This window comes from Ostrinia nubilalis, chromosome 23 (genome assembly GCF_963855985.1).
Source record: "Ostrinia nubilalis chromosome 23, ilOstNubi1.1, whole genome shotgun sequence".
Taxonomy (NCBI): Eukaryota; Metazoa; Arthropoda; class Insecta; order Lepidoptera; family Crambidae; genus Ostrinia; species Ostrinia nubilalis.
The window spans coordinates 11,736,758-11,758,192 of NC_087110.1; the positions used below are offsets into that span (position 1 = coordinate 11,736,758).

General features: G+C 39.3%; 2 protein-coding genes across 2 annotated transcripts in view; both read left to right on the forward strand.

Annotated features, from left to right (window-relative positions):
• Nucleotides 1–20,119, forward strand: part of LOC135083172 (ADAMTS-like protein 3) — a 32,240-nt gene extending 12,121 nt beyond the window's left edge. Inside the window, exons 4-17 of the mRNA XM_063977907.1 lie at nucleotides 462–582; nucleotides 793–914; nucleotides 1,410–1,491; nucleotides 3,873–4,040; nucleotides 4,496–4,687; nucleotides 5,275–5,457; nucleotides 5,884–6,036; nucleotides 6,396–6,574; nucleotides 7,214–7,320; nucleotides 13,731–13,840; nucleotides 17,332–17,585; nucleotides 18,834–18,945; nucleotides 19,281–19,437; nucleotides 19,962–20,119. Coding sequence (XP_063833977.1) covers nucleotides 462–582; nucleotides 793–914; nucleotides 1,410–1,491; nucleotides 3,873–4,040; nucleotides 4,496–4,687; nucleotides 5,275–5,457; nucleotides 5,884–6,036; nucleotides 6,396–6,574; nucleotides 7,214–7,320; nucleotides 13,731–13,840; nucleotides 17,332–17,585; nucleotides 18,834–18,945; nucleotides 19,281–19,437; nucleotides 19,962–20,119 — 2,098 coding nt within the window. The remainder of the gene's footprint in view (nucleotides 1–461; nucleotides 583–792; nucleotides 915–1,409; nucleotides 1,492–3,872; nucleotides 4,041–4,495; nucleotides 4,688–5,274; nucleotides 5,458–5,883; nucleotides 6,037–6,395; nucleotides 6,575–7,213; nucleotides 7,321–13,730; nucleotides 13,841–17,331; nucleotides 17,586–18,833; nucleotides 18,946–19,280; nucleotides 19,438–19,961) is intronic.
• Nucleotides 4,460–20,119, forward strand: LOC135083173 (uncharacterized). The gene is made up of 11 exons (XM_063977908.1): nucleotides 4,460–4,609; nucleotides 5,275–5,457; nucleotides 5,884–6,036; nucleotides 6,396–6,574; nucleotides 7,214–7,320; nucleotides 13,731–13,840; nucleotides 16,838–16,909; nucleotides 17,314–17,585; nucleotides 18,834–18,945; nucleotides 19,281–19,437; nucleotides 19,962–20,119. The coding sequence occupies exons 1-11, from the start codon at nucleotides 4,460–4,462 to the stop codon at nucleotides 20,117–20,119; spliced, it is 1,653 nt and encodes a 550-aa protein (XP_063833978.1).
• Nucleotides 20,120–21,435: the final 1,316 nt, after the last annotated feature.

Sequence of the window (21,435 nt, forward strand, 5' to 3'; positions counted from 1 at the left end):
AGTTAATTTTACCTGACTGCGCCAGAAGGAGGGTTATGCTTTTTTATTTTTCTACCGTATTACAGTACCTAATTTCCGATTTTATGAATTGCCAGAGACTTCTGACTGAGAATAATAATGTAGGTCATACAAACAATACCTACGCATCTTTTTTTCATGTTGCCATACAACATGTTCATGTTCGTAATCTGAATTCAAAATTAAAAATGTTACGAAATGCAAGTCATCGAGATCTTTACGTGTATCATTATTGTTTGCCCTACCAGCGCTTCGAGACAAACATTTGGCAAGTGCTGAGAGCAAGTGCGTTGTCAAAACCAAACTAGTCTAACCAACGCATAAAATTCACTAAATCGAATCCAATACAAGTCAAAATCTCTAGCCGCTAGATCATCAGTAGCAGATGCAACTTTCAACGCTGAAATGGTTTAATAAAACTTTAAATGAAACTTGTTCAGCAGGTCGTTGATCTTCGGAACATCAAGCAACATCAGGGTAGCCCCAGGGTCTCCGGGCAAGTCATACTCCTGGAAGGAGAAGGGGTACACCAGCTGCAGTGCCTCTTGCCTTAGTGGGGTTCAGGTTTGTTCTTTTGAATGGAAAATGTTGTTGATAATGTTTGACGTTTGGGTCAGGATATCTCCAAGAGCTCAAGGAAGAAGAAGAAGAGGTATATTAGCTAAGGAACTTTTTGAGTTTACGTCAGTCCCATCAGGTTATACCAGTTGCAATGTTTCTTGCCTAGTTCTTCAATGTTTTCTCATAACAAACTATCCTATATTTGTCACCCAGGAGCTGATAATCCAGTGCGTCCGAGACGAAGACGGCAAGAACGCTTCCCCCTACATGTGCGACCCGCTGACCAAGCCCGAGAACAGAGTGAGGACCTGCAATGACCACCCCTGCCCGCCGAGGTAAGCTTTCTGATATTGAGTATAGGTACAGGGTAGTAGAGACTCGTGCTCAAAACTTTATCAATATCCCGAACTTGATTTCATGATTTTTGTCTCTTCTTTTGTTAATTTCTAAGATTCTTCAATGTAAAAGATACTGTTTCTGTAAAACTAGAAGATTAATGAGTGAATGTACCTGTTCAGAGTGTAATTTAAAATGCATAAAATAAAATTCGATAGAAAATTTAAGAACTTGTTAAAAATTATTATCAGCCTTTTATAATTTAAGACCATTTAGCATTCGTGCATCAGATCTGAATGATTGATTGACATGGCATATAGCCACAACGTTGTTCTGTTAATGCAGACCCTACAAATTAAAACTCACCTAATGCCTGATCACAGGCCTGTTTGTACCTATTTCGTATTAGGTATTTTTATTATTATTTATCTACCCTACAATACAAGATTTTTCAATAACACTCAGCTCTCTCACACAATGCATTTCACTTGTAGATGGAACTACACCGAGTTTTCTCAATGCACGAAGTCGTGCGGCATCGGAATACAAACCAGGGAGGTGACGTGCATACACGAGGTGAGTGTTAGCATGTTAGGCGGCGTTCACACCAGTGTTGAATATAAGCAGGATCAGTGTGAGCCCCAGTGTTGAGACCGTATCAGTAATCGGATTGAACAAAATTGCGTGCTAGTTTTTTTTTCACGAAGAATATCAGTGTCCCCTCTGTTGACCATACAGTCAACAAAAGCATGTAATAAATGTATCTTTCTTTCTTTCAGTCGACTCTGTAGCTTAGTACTTCGATTAGACGAAAGCACTAGTTAAAGAAAATATTTTAACAGCTCAAGTAGGTACCTATGTCTTGGCACAGAATAAGTAATAGTACAGGTACAGAAGGATTACTCCGCAAGACGATTTAAATAAATGCGAGTCTTGCTACGACGCGATACAGTGGAATTCGGCTCGCACAGCACTACGTACCTACAATTTTATTCACCTACAAGTTTTGTCTCTTTCTATCGCGTGCCTCTGAACTCTTCTTACGCTGTTAGGGTTGCTGTCTAGTAGTGTCTAGTAAGAAAATAATTAATCTACTTATTTGTAATGAGGTACGTATGTAGGTAAGTATGCATTCATTATGGAAAACCTTGGGAGAGGCCTTTGTCCAGCAGTGGACGTCATTTGGCTGAAACGAACGAACGAATTCTGAGCAGTAGTCATGGTAGGTTAGGTTCCTATACTATCCTAAGAATTATTGATTACCTACATGGCCAACATACCTTTCAGCATCTTTGGGAAGCGAAAAAAAAAGTTAAATCCGGTAGATTTCTTTTCGAATTTTAACACCCGAACGCCGCACAATATTTCTTTCTCTTTATGTCCATTTTTAAATAATACTTCGATCATAGAATTGTAATCATACTACAACGCACGCCAGCGTCCTGACGGGCGCGCGCGTGACACTCGACTGATATAATACCAGCCGGCGGGGCGCTTCGCTGTAGGTAATTATCGGATGTACCGCGCGGAGTGAGCCAGGCCTGGTCTTGGCAAAAACAAGTTATGACGACAATTTTCGAATACCTATTGCTATTATTAAAAATCATAAGGTGACTTATTTTTTTATCACAACACTCAATAATAACGTAATAATTTTCTCACTCTAGAATTAGAAAAACAGTTCGATCAGTATGGAGAAGAGTATTACTCTACTTATTCGTTATTTGTTTTTCAGTCTGAATACGTCCTTACGTAAGCAAAACTTGCCACTCACAGCGCAAGAATAGTATTCATTTTATTCGTATTTTAGACTAAGAAGTTGTTTATTGTATTAACTTTTTACATAGTCAACATAATAGTATAGAATTGCCTTCATGCAACTAAAACATTATTAGTCTATTTAGATGAAACGGACATTCTCTTAAGGTGTGATAGGACTGCTCAAACACACAACTTTAACCTTTTAAAAAACCTGGATAACAACTATCCTATGTTCTTCCCTGGGCCTCAGATTATCTCTAGTTGCAAAATTTCATCAAAATCAGTATAGTGGCTTACGCGTGAGAAGCTAACAGACTGACAGATATTATAATATTAGTAAGAACATTACATGCTTTGCAAACACGTTCAGGATCTCCACCAAAGTTTGACAACCAAACTGACACATTGCATCACAGCTGCTAATAATTAGGAGTCATGAGATGCTGTGACTTGCATAGCTCGCTTCTAACACGTCATGGGGCGAGATGAGTTGCATAGCATCTACGCGTGATTAGATTGCAGCGGTACTAAGCATGTAATGCTATTGTAGATACAATGCGACATTGTTTAGATTGTGCTGCTCGAAACACGTTCTGGATATGTACCTTAATCTAGATTATGGCCTTATCTGAAGAACTTATCTAACAAAAACTTCAAAATGCTACGGCTGTTACATTCAGTTAACAATATGACAACTAACCAGGATCCTGCGAAATTGATTAACGAAATAAATAAACGAAATGCCTTTTAGTTGCGGCTCAAAGAAAAAAACTTGGAAATTGAGTGCCACTTGTGTCAATTTATTTCTAAACTGGGTTCAAACCATTGCAAAACTGATAGCAGAGATTAACTTAGGCTGAGTTGCATCATCTTACTTTAACTTTGACAAACGTCAAAAATCTGTCAAACTGAATACAAAAAGCACCGGTTATCGTTAATGTTACGGTTAAAATAAGGTGGTGAAACTCAGCCTTAACTCACTAAATAAAGACACAAACGTCTCATACTGCGCGTGGACCCACAGTGTTACACACGAATCAATCACAGAGCTCTATTTAACGCTGTGCGCCCGATTTGCTGTTTCACTTAAGCAAGCATTATTTGTAAATACGGGCGTAATTCAGCTGATCTTTTTACTGTTATTTAGCCTACTCATATACCAGTTTATACTGCAATAACCCAACTTTCCCCACCAGGTAACAAGGGGAGGCACGAACACAGTGGTGGTGCCGAACAGCATGTGTCCCCAGCCGCCCCCACCGGACCGACAGTACTGCAACGTGCTGGACTGCCCCGTGCGCTGGCAGACCGGCGAGTGGACCAAGTGCTCCAAGACCTGCGGCGGCGGCCTCAAACAGAGAGAGGTGGGGCTCCTTACAGCTGATGGTGATAATGGTGATGATGATGAGCAGACGAAGGAGCATTTTGAACTTTCTTCAGCAATTAACTTTAAACTAAGCGGTCTACTACAGCAACACAAAGCAGAAAGAGGGCGGTCTTCTTCCTTGGGTAAGAAGACCTTCCTTTGAGGAAGTTGGTCCTTCTCTCCAGGTGACAAGAGGTGTCTCTAATACAGTGGTGGTTCTCCAAGACGTGCGGTGGCGTTAAGCAGAGAGAGGTGGGTTTTCTTCTCCCAATTTCCTCCTCTGTAGATAGTAAAAGGAGGCTCAAACACAGCGGTAGTGCTGGACCAAGTGCTCCAAGGCTTGCAATGGAGTCAACAAAGAGAGAGGTGGGTCTTCTCCCCCCAACTTCCTCCAGGTGCCAGAGAAGGCACGAACACATGACAGTGGTGGTGCCGAACAGCATGTGTCCCCAGCCTCCCCCGCCGGACCGGCAGTACTGCAACGTGCTGGACTGCCCCGTGCGCTGGCAGACCGGCGAGTGGACCAAGTGCTCCAAGACCTGCGGCGGCGGCCTCAAGCAGAGAGAGGTGGGGGTCCTTACAGCTGATGATGATGAGCAGACGAAGGAGCTTTTCGAACAACTTAGAACTAAGCGGTCTTCTACTGTAACATAAAGCAGAAAGAGGAGGATCTTCTTCCCCAACTTCCTCCTCTTTAGGTGATAGGAGGAGGACCGAATACAGAGGTGATGCTGGACCAATTTCTCTAAGACTTGTAGACGGCATTAAGCAGAGGGAGGTAAGTCTTATTTCCCTAACTTCCTCTGTCAGGTGACAAAGGGAGTCTCGAACACAGTAGTGGTGCTCCAAAACTTGCAGCGGCGTCAAAGAGTGAGATAAAAGAACACTCTAGATTTATTCATTGTAAAACTTCCCAGATCTTAATTTAAATCATAATATTACTAGGTGGACTACAAGCAAGTATGGTAGAGAGACCAGCCATTAATTTTCTAAAGCATTGGTTCCCAAGCTTATTTGAGAGGCGCTCCCTTTCGACCACACAAAAAATTCCGCCCCCCTCCTCCAATCAAGATTATTTATTGGTCGTATCGAGCAGTCTGGAATGCATTCTCTCAGCGGTTGCAGGTTTCTTACAGATGGCCCGCGCGCCCCTCACTTTGGGAACCAATGCTCTAAAGTCTAGAGATTCTCTCATCTATACCATTAATTATAACGTTTCCTTCTTCCACCAGGTGGACTGCAAGCAAGTGATGGCACAGTCCCACGTGGTGGAGAGACCGGCCTCTCTCTGCAGCTCCCCTCGACCAGCCTCCACCAAGTCCTGCAACACAAGGCCTTGTCTCCTGGACACTGCGTCCCCAGAGATATCTTTGGCCAACTCGTCGTATATACAGCATGATCCAAAGAAGAAAAAGGTATGTACGCTTTCTTGGTCTGATTAAAGAGAGTCTTGATAGATGCAAATTATGTACACATGAATTAGGATAGAAACAACTCAACCAGTTCTTAGTTTACTGGGTACATGAAGACTGGAATGCCGGCGCTCTAATATAGGCATAGGTCCAAAGTAAACAAGACTTTCTTTACTTCGCTCTACCTATAAGTCTATCTCATTCATATAAGTCATTCTCATTTCTCAGTCATCATGATTTGGAGAATCAATCATGATCGTTTCAATATTTTGACTCAAAAGAATTTTCTGCTAGCTGAAGAAACTAACAATCCCAAATGTCTCCATCTTTTTCAGACCACACAGCAGAAGTCACATGATTTGAATCCAAATATTATTGTTACATAGCTAGTTGGTGCGGCATTAAAATGAAGGATTGACTTTTCAACAGGTGACTGTAAAAGTGGGGGGCTCGGCGACGATCTTCTACGGGACCCAGGTGAAGATCAAGTGTCCGGTCAAGGGCTACAACAGGACCAAGATTCAGTGGGCGAAGGACCATCAGATCATCACCAAGTCTAAGAAGTACAAGATTTCGAAGAAGGTTAGCACACAATAAATATAAAAAACACAATTTAGGCAAAGATTTACCTGATTTTAGTTTAGCTTTTATAGTGCAAAAAATACATAATGGAATTCATGGTAATACAATTCACTGGCCCTTTTATTGTCCCGAAACAGTGGTAAGGTTAATACTGGGACGTGTAAAAGTGCTTTTTAAAAGCCTATTTGCAAAAATAAATAAGTTTTTATGAGTTTATCATCAGGTCTCCATTGAAGGAATATGCCAATTCACCAGAGCAAAATGGAGGATTTGGACTACATACCCTATAACTCTACTACTAACTAGGGATATAAGATAGTTATGGAAATAACATTAATTTTCCATCCCTCTCCCACCAGGGCGCTCTCCGCATCACCTCTCTCTCGCTCCGCGACCACGGCGTGTACACGTGCGTGGCGGGACGGTCAAGCGCCAACCTTACGCTGCTGGTCAAGCCACGGCCTGGCGAGTTCCCGTCCAGCGAGGAGATAGAACGGCACAAGGCGCTGGACGAACCGTCGTCCCCTTTAGCTGACAGGTAACGTCACTCTGTTGGTCAAGCCACAGTCTTAGATGTTTTCTTCTAGGAGATAAAACTAAGGTTCTGGACGAGCCGTTGTCCCCTTTAGCTGTCTGGTAGGTTGTGTAGCTGACCTTTGACTAGTAAGTTGACGTGTAACCTCACGCTGTTGGTCAAGCCACGGCCTGGCGAGTTCCCGTCCAGCAAGGAGATAGAACGGCACAAGGCGCTGGATGAACCCTCGTCCCCTTTAGCTGACAAGTAACGTCACGCTGTGGTTCAAGCCTCGGCCTTACATGTTTTCTTTCAGAGAGTAGATAACATCAAAGCAGGTTGAAACGATCGTCCCTTTTAACACAACCTCACGATTTGGTCAACCGCAGCCGTCAAGTTTTATTCTAGAAAAGAGACAGTAAAACTAAGGTTTTAGAAGAACCATCATCCTCTTTAGCTAACTGAAGAATTTAACGCCAAATAACGCTGTTAGTCGAGCCACGGCCGTACATGTTTTCTTCTAGATGAAATAAAATTAAGATGATGTACTTAAAACCGTCGCCCTAAGGCAGCAAGTTTATATTTTTATTTTATTGACATCTGAAAACCATAAAGACGCTTCCTCCTTTGTTGAAGTCGGTTAAAAACTGTATTTCTCCGCAGCCGCGCGGATGGTCGGTACCGCGCTATGATTGGCAGCGCATCCGACGACCAGTCCCATGAGCAGCGCCCGGGGGACCAAAAGAAGACCTATAAGAACCGTTCCCGGGGTGAGTGACGATCACAATCACATCATCATCATCATCACTATAGCCCCAGGACAACGGCCAGTTCCATTGTTAAGCCAAATAGGAAAAACAATGGTCACCCTGATGAATTTCAGCATCAAGTCATCGTTCACAATCATCATCACTATGAACTATGAACTGATCAAAAGACGTGAACTTGGCCTTCGTGAATTTCGATTTATTATTTGCGTAAAAATTATACAGTGTGAGTCACGTTAAAGTGTACATATGAACATAGATGAAACTAGACCTATTTTTATCGACAAAAAAGAGGTCAAAAAATTTTTGAGTTTTTTTTTTAATTTTTTATAGAATTTTTTTTCTTCGAATTACTTATTGTAAAGAAAACGTAATAACTTTTAAACTAAGCGGTATATCCTGATAAAATAGAAACAGTAATAATGCTAAATAACAGGCAATACTAAAAAAATACATAAAATACACAAAAAAGGCCAACAAATAATAAAAAATGATACTTTTTAAAAAAAATCTGCTTAAAAATTCGTGTTTTTTTGGTTATTTGTTAAATTTCTCAAAAAAATGCCCCTATAACCGGTGGTTTTTATTACTTTGTATTATTCTCTATCGTATTACCTTCGTAAAACCAAAAATCGCATGTCTCTATCCCTATCACAACGTTTGCAATGATCGGTTGAACTAAGCCTCTCCGGGCGCGCCATTCAACGCTTCGTTAACAACAAAACTGAAAATGGCTCTAGATTTGTAATTTTGATAAAGACAAGTTAGATTTCAAATAAAAACAAAAGATTTCGAAGTAACATAAGCATTTTAGTTAAAATTAAAATTGTCTCTACCTGTAGCGGAGAATAATGTTGTGGCAGGCCTTTGTTCAAACGATCATAGCAAATGTTGTGATAGGGATAGAGGCATGCGATTTTTGGTTTTACAAAGATAATACGATAGAGAACAATAAAAAGTAATAAAAACCACCGGTTATACGGGCATTTTTTGGAGAAATTTATCAAATAACCAAAAAAAACACGAATTTTTAAGCAGTTTTTTTTTCGAAAAGTATCATTTTTTATTATTTGTTGGCCTTTTTTGTGTATTTTGTGTATTTTTTTTAGTATCGCCTGTTATTTAGCATTATTACTGTTTTTATTTTATCAGGATCTACCGCTTAGTTTAAAAGTTATTACGTTTTCTTTACAATAAGTAATTGGAAGAAAAAAAATTCTATAAAAAATAAAAAAAAAATCTAAAAAAAAATTTGACCTCTTTTTTGTCGATAAAAACAAGTCTCATTTCATCTTTTTTCATATGTACACTTTAACGTGACTCACACTGTATAGCCCGACCAGGAACATAAAATCCCTCGCCATGTTGCGGAAAACTAATGGTACTAATTTCTTTTAATGGCAACAGTAACTGAAAACTTCATTGACATGTCACCTTGCATGTCAGTCTATTGCTGTCAAAGTGTAAACAAACTTTATTTTAAATGTGTGCAATTGATTTTGTGAATTAAATTGCTAAAATCTTTTTATAGTCGTGAAAGAAAAGTGGTTCACAATGTGTTAAAGTATTTGTCGAAGAGAAATACTAAGGGTTCGGACAATATTTTTATTGAATAATGTTTCCGACAAAGGTTGTCAAATTGACTGACATGTTTATCGTATAGTACAGCCCACTATGAAAATTAGCTGTGGTTTGTTTCAACTACCTATTTTAAATTTTTTTGTCACTTTCTAAGTGTTAGTCCAGTCAATAAAGCATTATAGATGGAAAACTGTAGAACACAATTTCTGACCTTGGGACTTTATTTAGCCTAGTTAGGAGGTGAACATAGCAATAGTCCCCGCCCTTAGCCCTTGAGCCGGCGGGGTGAGGTTGGTTTAAAGGTACCACTTTTCGGTTTTTCGCTTAATCCTCGGAAACTATGCGTCCTAGTGACATGACTACTATGAACCAAATAAAGCTTATTCAATTTGCTACAGGCGAGACCGTCAAGTTTTTCTATATCTTGTATAGTTTTTGCGGCATCTGCTCTAGAAGGTCTGTAAAATTGGAAATTTTATTTTTGTCTTATATGTTCCTATCAGGAGAAAATCGACTAAATCAACATTGAGCAAACACTATAGACATGCGGGAGCATGTTAAGCCTAGTTCCAGGGAAGGGACTGCACCGTGCGTATATTTAGACGAACCAATTGTAGCCACTTTTGACTCCTCATCATTCAAAAATTACTGTGCATTAACACTTCAAATTTGGCTCATATGTTGAGACTTGCAAGATATACATCAGCTTCAAATTTCATAAATATGCCTTAAACGGTTCTTTAGGTATTGACGTCCAATTTAACACAGGTACGACTGTACTCAGTGTTGCACTATCAAATGCAATTGACGCGCCTCTATGCCAGGGTTTTTATGTTCCTGGTCAGGCTATATAATACTATTTTCCATAATTCGGAAAACATTGGTTTTCTTGATATCTACATAGATAGTAGAAAATGTTTTATCACTTTCCTTAAAAACTTGCCTTAAATCCTACAGGAAAATATTGTAAAGAAATCCCCATCTCTACAAGTATTTCCTAAGTGTTTGCAGAGCTCTCGCTCGTCCTAATTAGAGATAAAGTGCGTAGAATGAGGAAAAATCCGGTCTTTAGTATTAGGTACATTGACAAGGTAACGGCATTGTGGAGATGTAGTTTGAAAATGACGCTCGATCGAACTTAGTCGTTGCAGCATTAAGTGTAGTGTGCACACTAGGCGATGCAACAACGACAGCTCGGCGACTTAGACGCGACGACAGGCTGTGGCCGACAATTTCATATATTTTGTTCAATGCTTCGCACCCTTGGCATCAGAGTCGCGGAGTCGCGACGACCAAAATGAAATTGTCTATAATAGGTGTCTATAGTCCGGTCGCCGAGCACGTAGAATTTCGTCCAATGACCCCAAACTACCCATCCTTATTGCTCGCGTGTAATTATATTGCTGTCGCGACTGTGTGACGGGCGGCCGCAGTGAGTGTGTGCGCGCAACAGCAACATCATTAGGCGCGAGCGATAAGGATGGGTAGCTTGGGGTCATTGGACGAAATTCTACGTGCTCGGAGAACGGGCTTTAGTCGCCGAGCTGTCGCCGTCACGAGTCGCCTAGCGTGCGCTAAAAGTTTTAATTTTCAAAACAAATATTCTTAAGGCGATTAGTGTCCTCAATCCGCGCCAAATGGGCATTTTGTAAAGCCTACTCCTCTTTTACTGCTGGACAGAAATAGTTGAAAAAAATATATGTTATACAACAGTTCAAGGACTACATTTGTGACGTTTGAATTTTCGCTACGTCTCTTTGTTTTGGATTAAAAAAATAAATACGGGACATCGATTTTTTACTTAAATTCCCTACTCCTCCAAAACGGCTATGTTAATTTAAAAGATTTTTGCACGAATAGATTGGGAATTCTTTAATCTTTAAATGACACGTTGCGTTTTTCAATCGAACATTACTTTCATTCATAAATTTTACTTTTGATAAATTCCGAACGTTTTGCTGTTGAGGGGGCCTTCGCGGGGTGCGGGCGGCAGTCGGCCGCTGGCCTTTAGACGGGGAGGTTGTGTCACTCGCTACAAACTGACATTAGCGATCAAAATGAATTTTTTCTTTGGCTAAGTTGCACCACCTGACGTGACCTAACTTTGACCGTAGCTTTGGCGATAACCGATGTTTTTTGTATGGAGTTAGACAGACTTTTGACGCTTGTCAAAGTTGAAGTAAGATGGTGCAACCCAGCTTTTGTTCGACAATAGATTTTATGTCAGAATTGTTCATAGAGTACGTGCAGTCAGACAATACAATTGAATTATGATGCGCTCAGACGCTATTTTCTACCTGAATAGAATCTATTAGTGTAAAAAAACTATAATTGACTCCAAAACAACTGCACTAGATAAATACAAGTAGAAAAATTATTACGTTATTTATTTACTAGGCCTTTGCAATCAGTATCCAAATTAGGAGCTAGTCAGAATCTGTAACTTAATCGATTTACGTGAAGAAAACAATTTATATTTTTCATACTTATTAGAATTAGATTTTAAATATGTTTCTTCGCGAAAATACCACAATTAAAAATAACAACTGTAACGCCCCTGGGTCTGCGGGTGTCTATGGGTGACGGTAATCATTTACCAACAGGTGATGCGTTTGCTCGTTTGCCTCCTGTCACATTACAAAAAAATTAAGATAAAGTGGTATTGAATTGTTCTATAGAGCTTATTAAAAATTTGGATACTGATTACAAAATTAGCCATTTTCGGAGTCAGTGTCGGTGTCCTACCTTTTGGTGATTCGTTTTGGAGTTGGTTTTAATTTTTAGTGAAATTAATCTATTTCATGCCTTTAGTAGACTATAGGTACCCAGTAGACCTTGTTGTTGCCACTGAAGGTGCATAGGTACTCAGTACATTGATACCATATTTTTCATGTTAAGTGCAAATAAACTTCCCTAAATTACCAAACCATGAAACGTACCTATATTATTAAAAAGTTTCGCAGATAAAAACTAAAATCCTCTTATAAGGTGATGAATTTTAGGAGCATGTCATGAAACCAAAATTATTAGCATAAAAGAGCTTGTTTTAAAAAAAATCTTTTTATTTATGATGGGGAATTTACTGCGGCGTAGTAGCAGAGATTTTCCGTTTGTAGATCGTAATAATTTCGAAGAATAGGGATGTTTCGTGGATAAAGCAAGAAAGTAGCAAGAGTTTGAATAAGACCGTCGGTGAACTTACCAAAAAAAAACTCTAAATGTATTTTTCACTTTTTTAAACTTATGAAAATTTAAAGAGATGAAGCGCACCAAAGTTCAGAAGATGAGGCACATGACGTCAAGGCATGCTTAAAAATGTGGCGATTTGTGTCGTCACGCGGAATTTCATTGCATCATTATCTTCGTAATTACTTGTTTAATTGAAAAATAAAAATATCCTGTGTCCAATATTTTTTGATAATGTAAAATTGACGGACCAAAAGTCTTTTTTAAAGAAACAAGCCTATTCCTATGGCCACATTCCAGCTCCATCATCAGACCCTGCAGTTTCCCTTAGAGAATTGAAGACTCATGATTTTCAAAGTAGCGTACCTACTTACATAACATTAGGTACTTGCTTATACAGGGTGTCCCAAAAACAATGGATAACCCTTCAACCATCGATAGGCCTCGCCATGGTCTCCCTAACGTCCAATTTTGACCCCAGTAAAAATATCACCGTTTTCAAGATTTTTAAGTGTTTGTGCATTTTTAGAAAATTGTAATGAAATTATTTAGGTATAATAATAAATAAATACAAATCAAACGAGCCTAAACTCGATGGAATCGTTTATTCCCGGAGTTGCTATGGGGCCACTGGCATTCCAGCTCTACCATCAGATCAGCTCCATGTCATCACAATATTGCATTGTCACCCGAATTACATGTATATCCGAAATTGAACTCAATCAATTGATTTCTTATTGAAGGATTTCTAATAAAAAGACAAATACATTTTCAGTTTATTCTTCATAAGTGATAGACAAAAGCAGAAACATTTGCTTTTTTAGGCCATAGACAATAATAGGTAGGTACTAATGCGTTCCAATAGGGATGATGACTGGGTAATGAAATCTATTTAGTCCGTCAGACAGATAATTAGAAAATATTAGACTCATATTTTTTAATTTTTTCCATAATCGAATAATTACAGTATTATATTGAGTTGAAATGTCGCGTGACGTCACATTTGAGTAAAAATTCTACTCAAGCGTGGCGTATCGCGCCATTTCAACTCGATGTAGCACTGTTATTATTTAATTATGAAAGAAAATAAAAAATATGAGTCTAATATTTTCTAATTATCTGTCTGGCGGACAAATAATTGAAATTTTGTCATCTAGCCTAGTTGTCGTCAGGAATTTGGTCTAACTAATTCAGCTTGCAACTAATTCAGCTTGCAAGATTCCACCCGAACAAACATTTATGTAATTACCTACATACATCATAAATTGCAAGTTAAATAAAAGCTTGTAATAAAGTCGGGTTTGTTCAAATTTCGAGAACGACTGAACCGACAAAAGCATTAGAAAATTTACGAAAAATAAAATAAAATTTTATCCCGTACAAAATGTTCATGGATTTTGTTATTTTTATTAAATACCTTTACGCCTGAGTTAAATGACACCGACATCAAGGTTCATCAATTTAAGTTTAAAATAATAGGCAGTAATGTATGAAGAAAGAGCTTCTATTCTGTATCTACCTATGCCCGTGTATTTTTGATCGGTGTCAAATCGGAGTTTTTGGTGCGGGGTACGCGGGTGTTGATCGCGGCGTGAAGGTCAAACGCCCAAGGTCATTGAGGACTCTAATCGCCTTAACTCCTACAGGTAAAATAGACAAAGTGAGAGACGCGCTGTACGGAAACACAGCTACCACGAGCACTACAGCAGCTCCCAGCTATAATTCTCAAGCCAGGGATATCTACGATGAAAATGAGGTGAGTGAACTACACACTGAACATAGGTGGAGCGTCATTTTGGAGCATTTTGTAGGTGATGATGCATTTTGAATGCTTAGTTCAGACGTCATAAGGTGATTGTTATCATTTATCGAAATGGTATAACTTCTAGGTGATGGTTATTATAGGATGAAAGAGTTTTTCCATTTAATTTTATTATTTTTGTTGAAAAATTTAAGTTACTCTAGATACCTATATTTTATAAAATATTTTTCTCAATTCGCTTAGATATTTCAGGAAAAAAATATTCGTAAGAACTTTCTTCTATCATGATTAGCACATTTATTACATTGAACATCTATGTCATAAGTATAAAAGACCTAATCAAGACCATAATGAGTCAAATCAGAAGTTCGTATCTATCTATTTACCTATTCCAAATTATTCATTTATTCTAAACGAGAATTACCTATTTACCTACTCTTTAATGGGGCTAATAATAATTATGATTTGTCTTTTTCTTGTCTGCTGATGCGTCACTGAGTAAAGAACTCGAGCTTCACATTAAAGTAGTAATAAAATACCGCTCAATCTTGTCCCTAAATACCTACCTACTCCAAGAAAGTAATTAATAGATGATCCATTAAACTAAAACGTTTCTCAGCCCTCGTAAACCTAAGACCTAAACAATGAAATAGATTTAATGTATCACAAATAACCTAAAGTAAATTTTGCTATTACAGTTTTATTGCCGACGTAAAATCGCTCGTAAAGTTTACAACGCTCATTTCACAATTGAACTTACCATCTATTGGTGTAATTACCGGGATCCGTACTTGAAACATTAATAAGTATAATTAAAGGTAAGTACGGTCACTGGCCTTAAATTCAACTTTGCAAAATTACCCGACGACTTGCAATGTTTCACTGTATAGAATTGGGGCAGACATTTTTAATGTCCTTCTAAAAGGACTTCTCAAAGACGTATAAAGTTAGAGAAATGTAAACTGGGGTCAAAAAGTTGAGTTTTTGAAACTCATTCATTGGTTTATAAAGGGACAGTCTAAGAGCGCTTTCAATTTAGACGCTTCGTGTCTGACGCCTGCCGCGCGTCTGCCGTGCGTTCGCAAGACACAAACTATTGGTAATTGTCAATTTTAGTCCGACGCAGTTATAATACGATACAACTAGCGGCCGCGGCCGCCCGCGACTTCGTACGCGTGGATCCCGTTTTACCCCCTTAGGGGTTGAATTTCGCAAAATCCCGTCTTAGTGAGCACCTACGTTCTAAAAAGAACCCTCAAGATAAATTTGAGACTCCTAGCACTTGTAGTTTCTGAGATTTCGTGATGAGTCAGTCAATCGGTGACCTTTCGCTTTTATAGATATAGATTTACCGTGTGCGGTCTTGCAAACGCATAGCAAGCGCGCGGCAGGCGTCAGACATGAAGCGTCTAAATTGAAACTGTCGTAAAATGCCCATGTAGCGAGATATTAGATCATTAAACTTGCACAGCAGATTTTTATAGATCCAAAAGGTGTTCTATCGCCATAATCTTTTATAGGCACAGATAAAGGATCGTAAAAAATAGACGAAAAATAGGATAGATACTTGACACACTACATTATGGTCACCAATTTGCAAACTTGATGGACTATTCTATCTACTAGAGACTATCGTTGGCCGTTTGGTATAGTGGTTCAAAACGGACTACTATTCCGGAGGTACCTAGCGGGTTCGATTCCCGCACAAAAAAAAGTATTGAAGTATGTTTATATCCGTTGTCTAGTACCCATAGTACAAGCTTTGCTTAGTTTGGGATTAGAAGCGCAGTGTAAAATGTCCAAGGATATTTATTTATTTTTTGATTTCGAGACCTATTTCCAGAATTTGTCCTGATATTATTGCTAAATGGTGTCAACTACCCAATTCTTGAAACGCTATAGTTTGTGTCAGCTCAATAGAACTGTCCTACACAAAACCCGTTTGTTCTGTCTATAGAACTAAGTGTCTTTGTCTTGGCGATCAAACCATTGCTTCACTGCTCTCTAGTCAACTAGAGCATACACTGTTGAGGTGGGTTTAGACCACACGAACGTAGAAGTAGACCAAAAACTTTTAATATTAAGATTTAGTATAAGAATAAAATAATTTTATAGACATTCGCCTTTTCAACCAGGGAAATAGAGGTAGAATTCGTACATATAATAACTTTGTTAGCAACACAATGTGGTTTTTCTTATATCGTGTGAGTTGTTGGAGATTAGAATTTAGTAACGCCAAAAAATTACTATTACCGCAGCTGTCAATAACTTATGACCAGAGCTTTTAACCAAAGCTTTAAGATCTTTTGAGCTGAATACAACTTGCGTGTATCCAAAAAACGGTGATAATTTTTTTCTGTTCACATAATAAAGGTTATTTGTAGGTAGCTTGGGTTATTACCCAATGATTCAGTGTATTAAAATTGAACTGGACCAAAATAATCTCTTCATGCAATGTCTGTGTCATATAATATTTTCAAACTGGCTTACGATTCCTAAAACCTTTCTAGTTCGGTCTAAACGCACCTTAAAAGAAAACATGTCACTATCTTAGAACTTGCATCTTCATTGAACATAAAAAGATGCACTTTAGATACGTTCCCTGTTCTAGACTGGGAATTTTATATTGAAGTTTTAGCCTGTTCAACACTAGAAAATAGCAAACTTGACTCCACACTATGTAGGTTGAGGATAAAACAATAGATTTTTCCAATCAGATATTGTATAAATGAAAAAAAAAACAAATAAGATGTATGATTACCTATCTAGCAATCGGCTCATATTGATAGTAAAATAAGGAAAAAGTTTACAGAAGAATAACGACACAAATAACCAACAATATCTTCCACATTCCAAAATGCTCCAACACCGAAAATGACACTTCACCTACGCCACACCGCAGAACCTTCTAACCTGAAATTTTCCAAAAAATATAACGTGACAATCTTCGCACGCCGCTTGGGACCTAAGGAGAGTGCTATATCCTCGCAGATACTCCCCCCGAAGCGCAACAGTGCCAACCGACTGCTACCCTGCCTACATTACATAGTAATGCAATTCCAGGTGAGGAAATTCCGAAATAGAGACTTCTGGGTTACACGTTTCTTCGTATGCGCCGTTTTCGGGATGTTGCTGTACCCATACATCATTTGGGTTTAATTGGTTTACTAATTCTGTTATTTTAGCACGTTTTGGGGACATTTACGTTTAATGAAATATTATTTGGTTTAACCTTTGGTTGTGTATTGATTTGATATCTACTAATTGATTTATTTTACGCATGTAATTGAACAAAACCGAACATTGGGGTTTAATTTTTTAATATCGCACTGATATATTTCGGTTTTTACCTACTATCATGGATGTAGTATGGATATTCATCTTCATCAAAATTAACTTGGGACTCGATGATATCATTGCATTGCAAGTTTTACGACAAATTGAGCTCATATAATTGATATGGTCAGATGTTTTGGAATTTCCAGACTTTCGGCAACTCCAGGGGACAGAGGATGGTAGACCCCATAATAATGTATCAGAACTACGGCGTCCCTTCCAAAACCAGAGTGATCAATCTCGAAGATAAGCAAATAGTGTTCCCCGAAGATGATGATTCCGATATCATTATAGTCAATGAAGATTACAATAGAAATTATGATTATAATAGAAATACAATTGAAGATACCACAGCTCAGGAATTAAAAGAAGTTAATGATATTGAGACAACTACAGATCACAGGTAAGTCATTAAAAAGTTTAAGATATAAAAAAACACATAGGATAGATTTTACCACGATTTTTAGAAAGGTAAAGTCGCGATAAGGTCGTCGGTCTATCGGGTTATGGGTGGACGTCTCATGCTGCGGTTTTTGGTACGTGGCCTCTACTCCAGAACCTTGCGCCACAACGTGGACCGACGATCTGATAAAGGTGGCTGGATGCTGGCCACTACCAACCGGGCGATGTGAAAATCATGGTGGAGGCCTATGTTCAGCTGTGGACGGCTGAAATGATGATGATAATGATGAAAATCGCGATAACAGACCGAAATTTGTACAGGAGAAGCCGCGGGAAAAATCTAGTTAAAAAATAGAAAAAGTTGTAAATCATTAATGGAGAAGATAATACTTAGTTTAAAGCAACATATATGGCCAGTTCTTGAGTGGCAATCACGAGCCGGAAAATCTTTGTGGAAATCCTTGGGGGAGGCCTTTGTCTAGCAGTGGACGTCTTTCGGCTGAAACGAACGAACGAAATGGCCAGATCTATCGTCATTTCCCACCAATATGCTAATGCAAAAGCCTTTATTGCCTGAGGGCAGTAATGAGTGCTTATTTACTTAGTATTTGCATAATCCATGTTCCGGGAAATTCTATTTCATGATATTAAAGGTAATTATAACCTGACCATGGCTCAATTCGGAGAATTCACAAAAGGTCGTGATGTATTACTGATTATAGTTTATTATTATTGTACGTTTGGTTTAGGTTAGAATATGAGATGTGGTTGCCGTGTTAAAGTGGCATTAAAAGGAAAACTGTAATTTAATTCAATCAAAATTAGAGTCGTATATGTTGCCAGTTCAGAATTTAATTCTTATGTGGGAAACGTAAAATAATCAAAAATACACTTTTTGTGATTCCCCGTTTGGATAAAATATACGAGTAATATGGGAGGACAAGCTTGACTCAATTTATTATGCAAAAACGAAATTTGATTCTATACTTCGGAGGGCATATCAAGCCTCGATTCTGAAGCAATTGAACTCCATTTGAAATTCGATTCTGATTGGGCCAAATCTGATCAATATTGAGCACATACGATAGAAAAAGTATCTTCATACTTCACAATAAATTCGGTAGGTAGGGTTAATACTGGGACGTATAAAAGTACTTTTTAAAAGTTTACTTGCAAAAATAAAAGTATTTTTAAGAGTTTTTTCACTTATTTCTGATTGCCAAAGTTTTGCACATTTTTTCTGTCCTAGGATGAACCAGTACTTGGACGCACACGAGTATGAGTGGATGACCACAGAATGGTCACCCTGCAACGCGCCCTGTGGCCAGACTGGCCATGAAGTCAGAGGGGCTGTGTGCCAGGTAAATCATTTACTTATCTTTGGCTGATTTTCCACCAAAGATGTGCCAGAAGTGTGGTGAACTTCATATTTGCGTCTCTCGCACATATTATGCATAGTAAAAGAACCGTAGTACTGTAGTAAGCACATCCCTTGCTTCGCAGTTTAGCCTATCTTTGGTGCAAGCTGTCTGAACATTTTGACATAATATTTCAACCACACCAATGCATGCAGATCGCCATCGCCAGCGCAATCACGGCGCGATCATAGACCAATGATCTGCACGCGTTGGTGTGGTTGAATCTTTACAAGTTGTAATGACTATTAAAAAAATAACGAACTAATTCAAACCATCAGCACAAGAAGACCAATTCCACCACCACGGTGGAGACAGATGAGTGCACGTCCCGGGGCATTACACCTCCTACGGTGCTGCGTCCTTGCAAAAGCCATAGCTGTGCCAGCTGGAGGACTAGCGCGTGGTCACCCATCCGGTGCTTGGCCAGCGGAACTGGTAAGATGATGCAGATTTCTTTACTTAGAATCATAGTTATCATCAGGTCATTTGTTTAATTTCCACTGCAAGAGGACGAGCCTCTTTCATTGATTGGACAAAAAGAGGATTGGCCTATAGTAGGCTGGTTAAAGGGACTTGCTTATTTGCCTTTTCGACGTCCATGAGAAGAGAAATAACACACAGAAAAGCACAAAAATACAAGAAAGATAAAACAATCCTGCGCGTGGTGAATATTTTGGGTATGTGTATGACACAATGGAGAAGAGGGTATGAAAGACAGTGGTTCCAGCAGGCTAGAATAGGACTGCTCTCACTCTTTCCGTGGATGCCGTAAGAGGCGACTAAGGGGCAAAATATGCGAACATTAGGGAGGCCTATAATGTTCCAACCCCTCCTTTGGCCACGTTCTAAATGTAAGCCAAATCCTCCATTTGCTCTGGTAACTAGAGAGGGTAGTTCTCCTGTAGTGGTACAATGATAGCTCAAGATCTTGAATTCTATCATCAAATTCCTCTCAACAGCGGTAAGCAGACGCAAAGTGGAGTGTGTGAGCGAGAACGGGACTATACAGGCCGACACCAGCTGTGAGTACAGCGCGCGGCCTGAGAAGACCCGGCGCGAGGCCACGCCCTGCAGGCCGGCCTGGTCTGTCGGGCCTTGGAGCAAGGTAAGGGTTTGAGCAACCTTGGTTTGTTTTTAAGTTACTATAGCTTATGAAAGGAAAGACTTCTATGGCCCTTGAATGACTATTAATATTTAAACATTTTTGGAAGTTCTTGTGGGAGCCGTGGGTGGGAGGTTTTTATGCAATAGTGAACGTCTTCAGCAGGAATATACCAAGCACAAAACAAAAATGTGCGTTTATGAACCAACCGCGCTTGGCCATACCAAATACAAAGCTACAGGACAAAGGCGTCCCCCAAGGATTTCCATAACAACTTCGGCCATACCAAGATAGAAGATAATGTGGCTGAATCATGAGAAATGCATGCGGATTTATCTGCCAAGTATCGTGCACTCCATGGACATCTCTCCACTATTTCCATATCAACCATAAACGGTCATACCTAGCCGAGTGAAGGGAACTGCGGCTGCCTTTGTCAGATTGATCTCTACCTCCTTGACTTCCTACAAATTATTTACTTTATGAGCAGTAGACCTAACTGACTGAGTTTCTTCCGCCACTTCTCACCACCAGCCCATATATTGTCCCGAAGTGGTGGTAGGGCAAGCTATATTTGGGACTTGTATAAGTGCCCTGGAAAGGCCATAGCCACGATAGCCGAACGGTGAAGGGGTCGGACTGGCCGACTCGAGATCCGAGGAACGCGAGTTCGAATCCCACCGCCGCTCGACTATTGTGGCGAGCCCACTCGTAACACAAGCTTATTTAGCTTACCACGAGAGGCTAACGGGACTATTAGTAATTTGTGTAATACAAAATCAAAATCAAAAGTATTTATTCAGTTTAGACCACAAGTGGCACTTATGAACGTCAAAATATTATTATAGAAAATAATAAAAAAAGAAAAGGTAGCCCTTATGGGGCACTTTACATGTCTCCTTTTCTTTTGGGCCCTACCAGCGCTTCGAGACAAACATATGGCAAGTGCTGAGAAGAAACGCCGGAACAAACTCAGTCACCACTAATTGCCAGGAATTATCTAACGGTAGGAATAACCAAATTCGAGTACATCAAATATGTGCAGACTGAACTGACCACGCATCCTTGTCATCAATATAGTCTCGAACCTTGTAGTACCCTTTGGACATAAGGGTATTTTTTATATGTATCTTAAATTTGTTTATTGGCAATTCGACAAGGTTGTGTGGTATTTTGTTAAATGGTAATACATTTCCCCAAGAATGAATTACCTATGTCGGCCGTTTGGTGTAGTGGTTCAGAACGGACTAATAGGCCGAGAGGTCCCGGGTTCGATTCCCGGCCGGGCAGAAATTGAAATGATGAATTTTAATTTCTGTGACGGGTCTGGG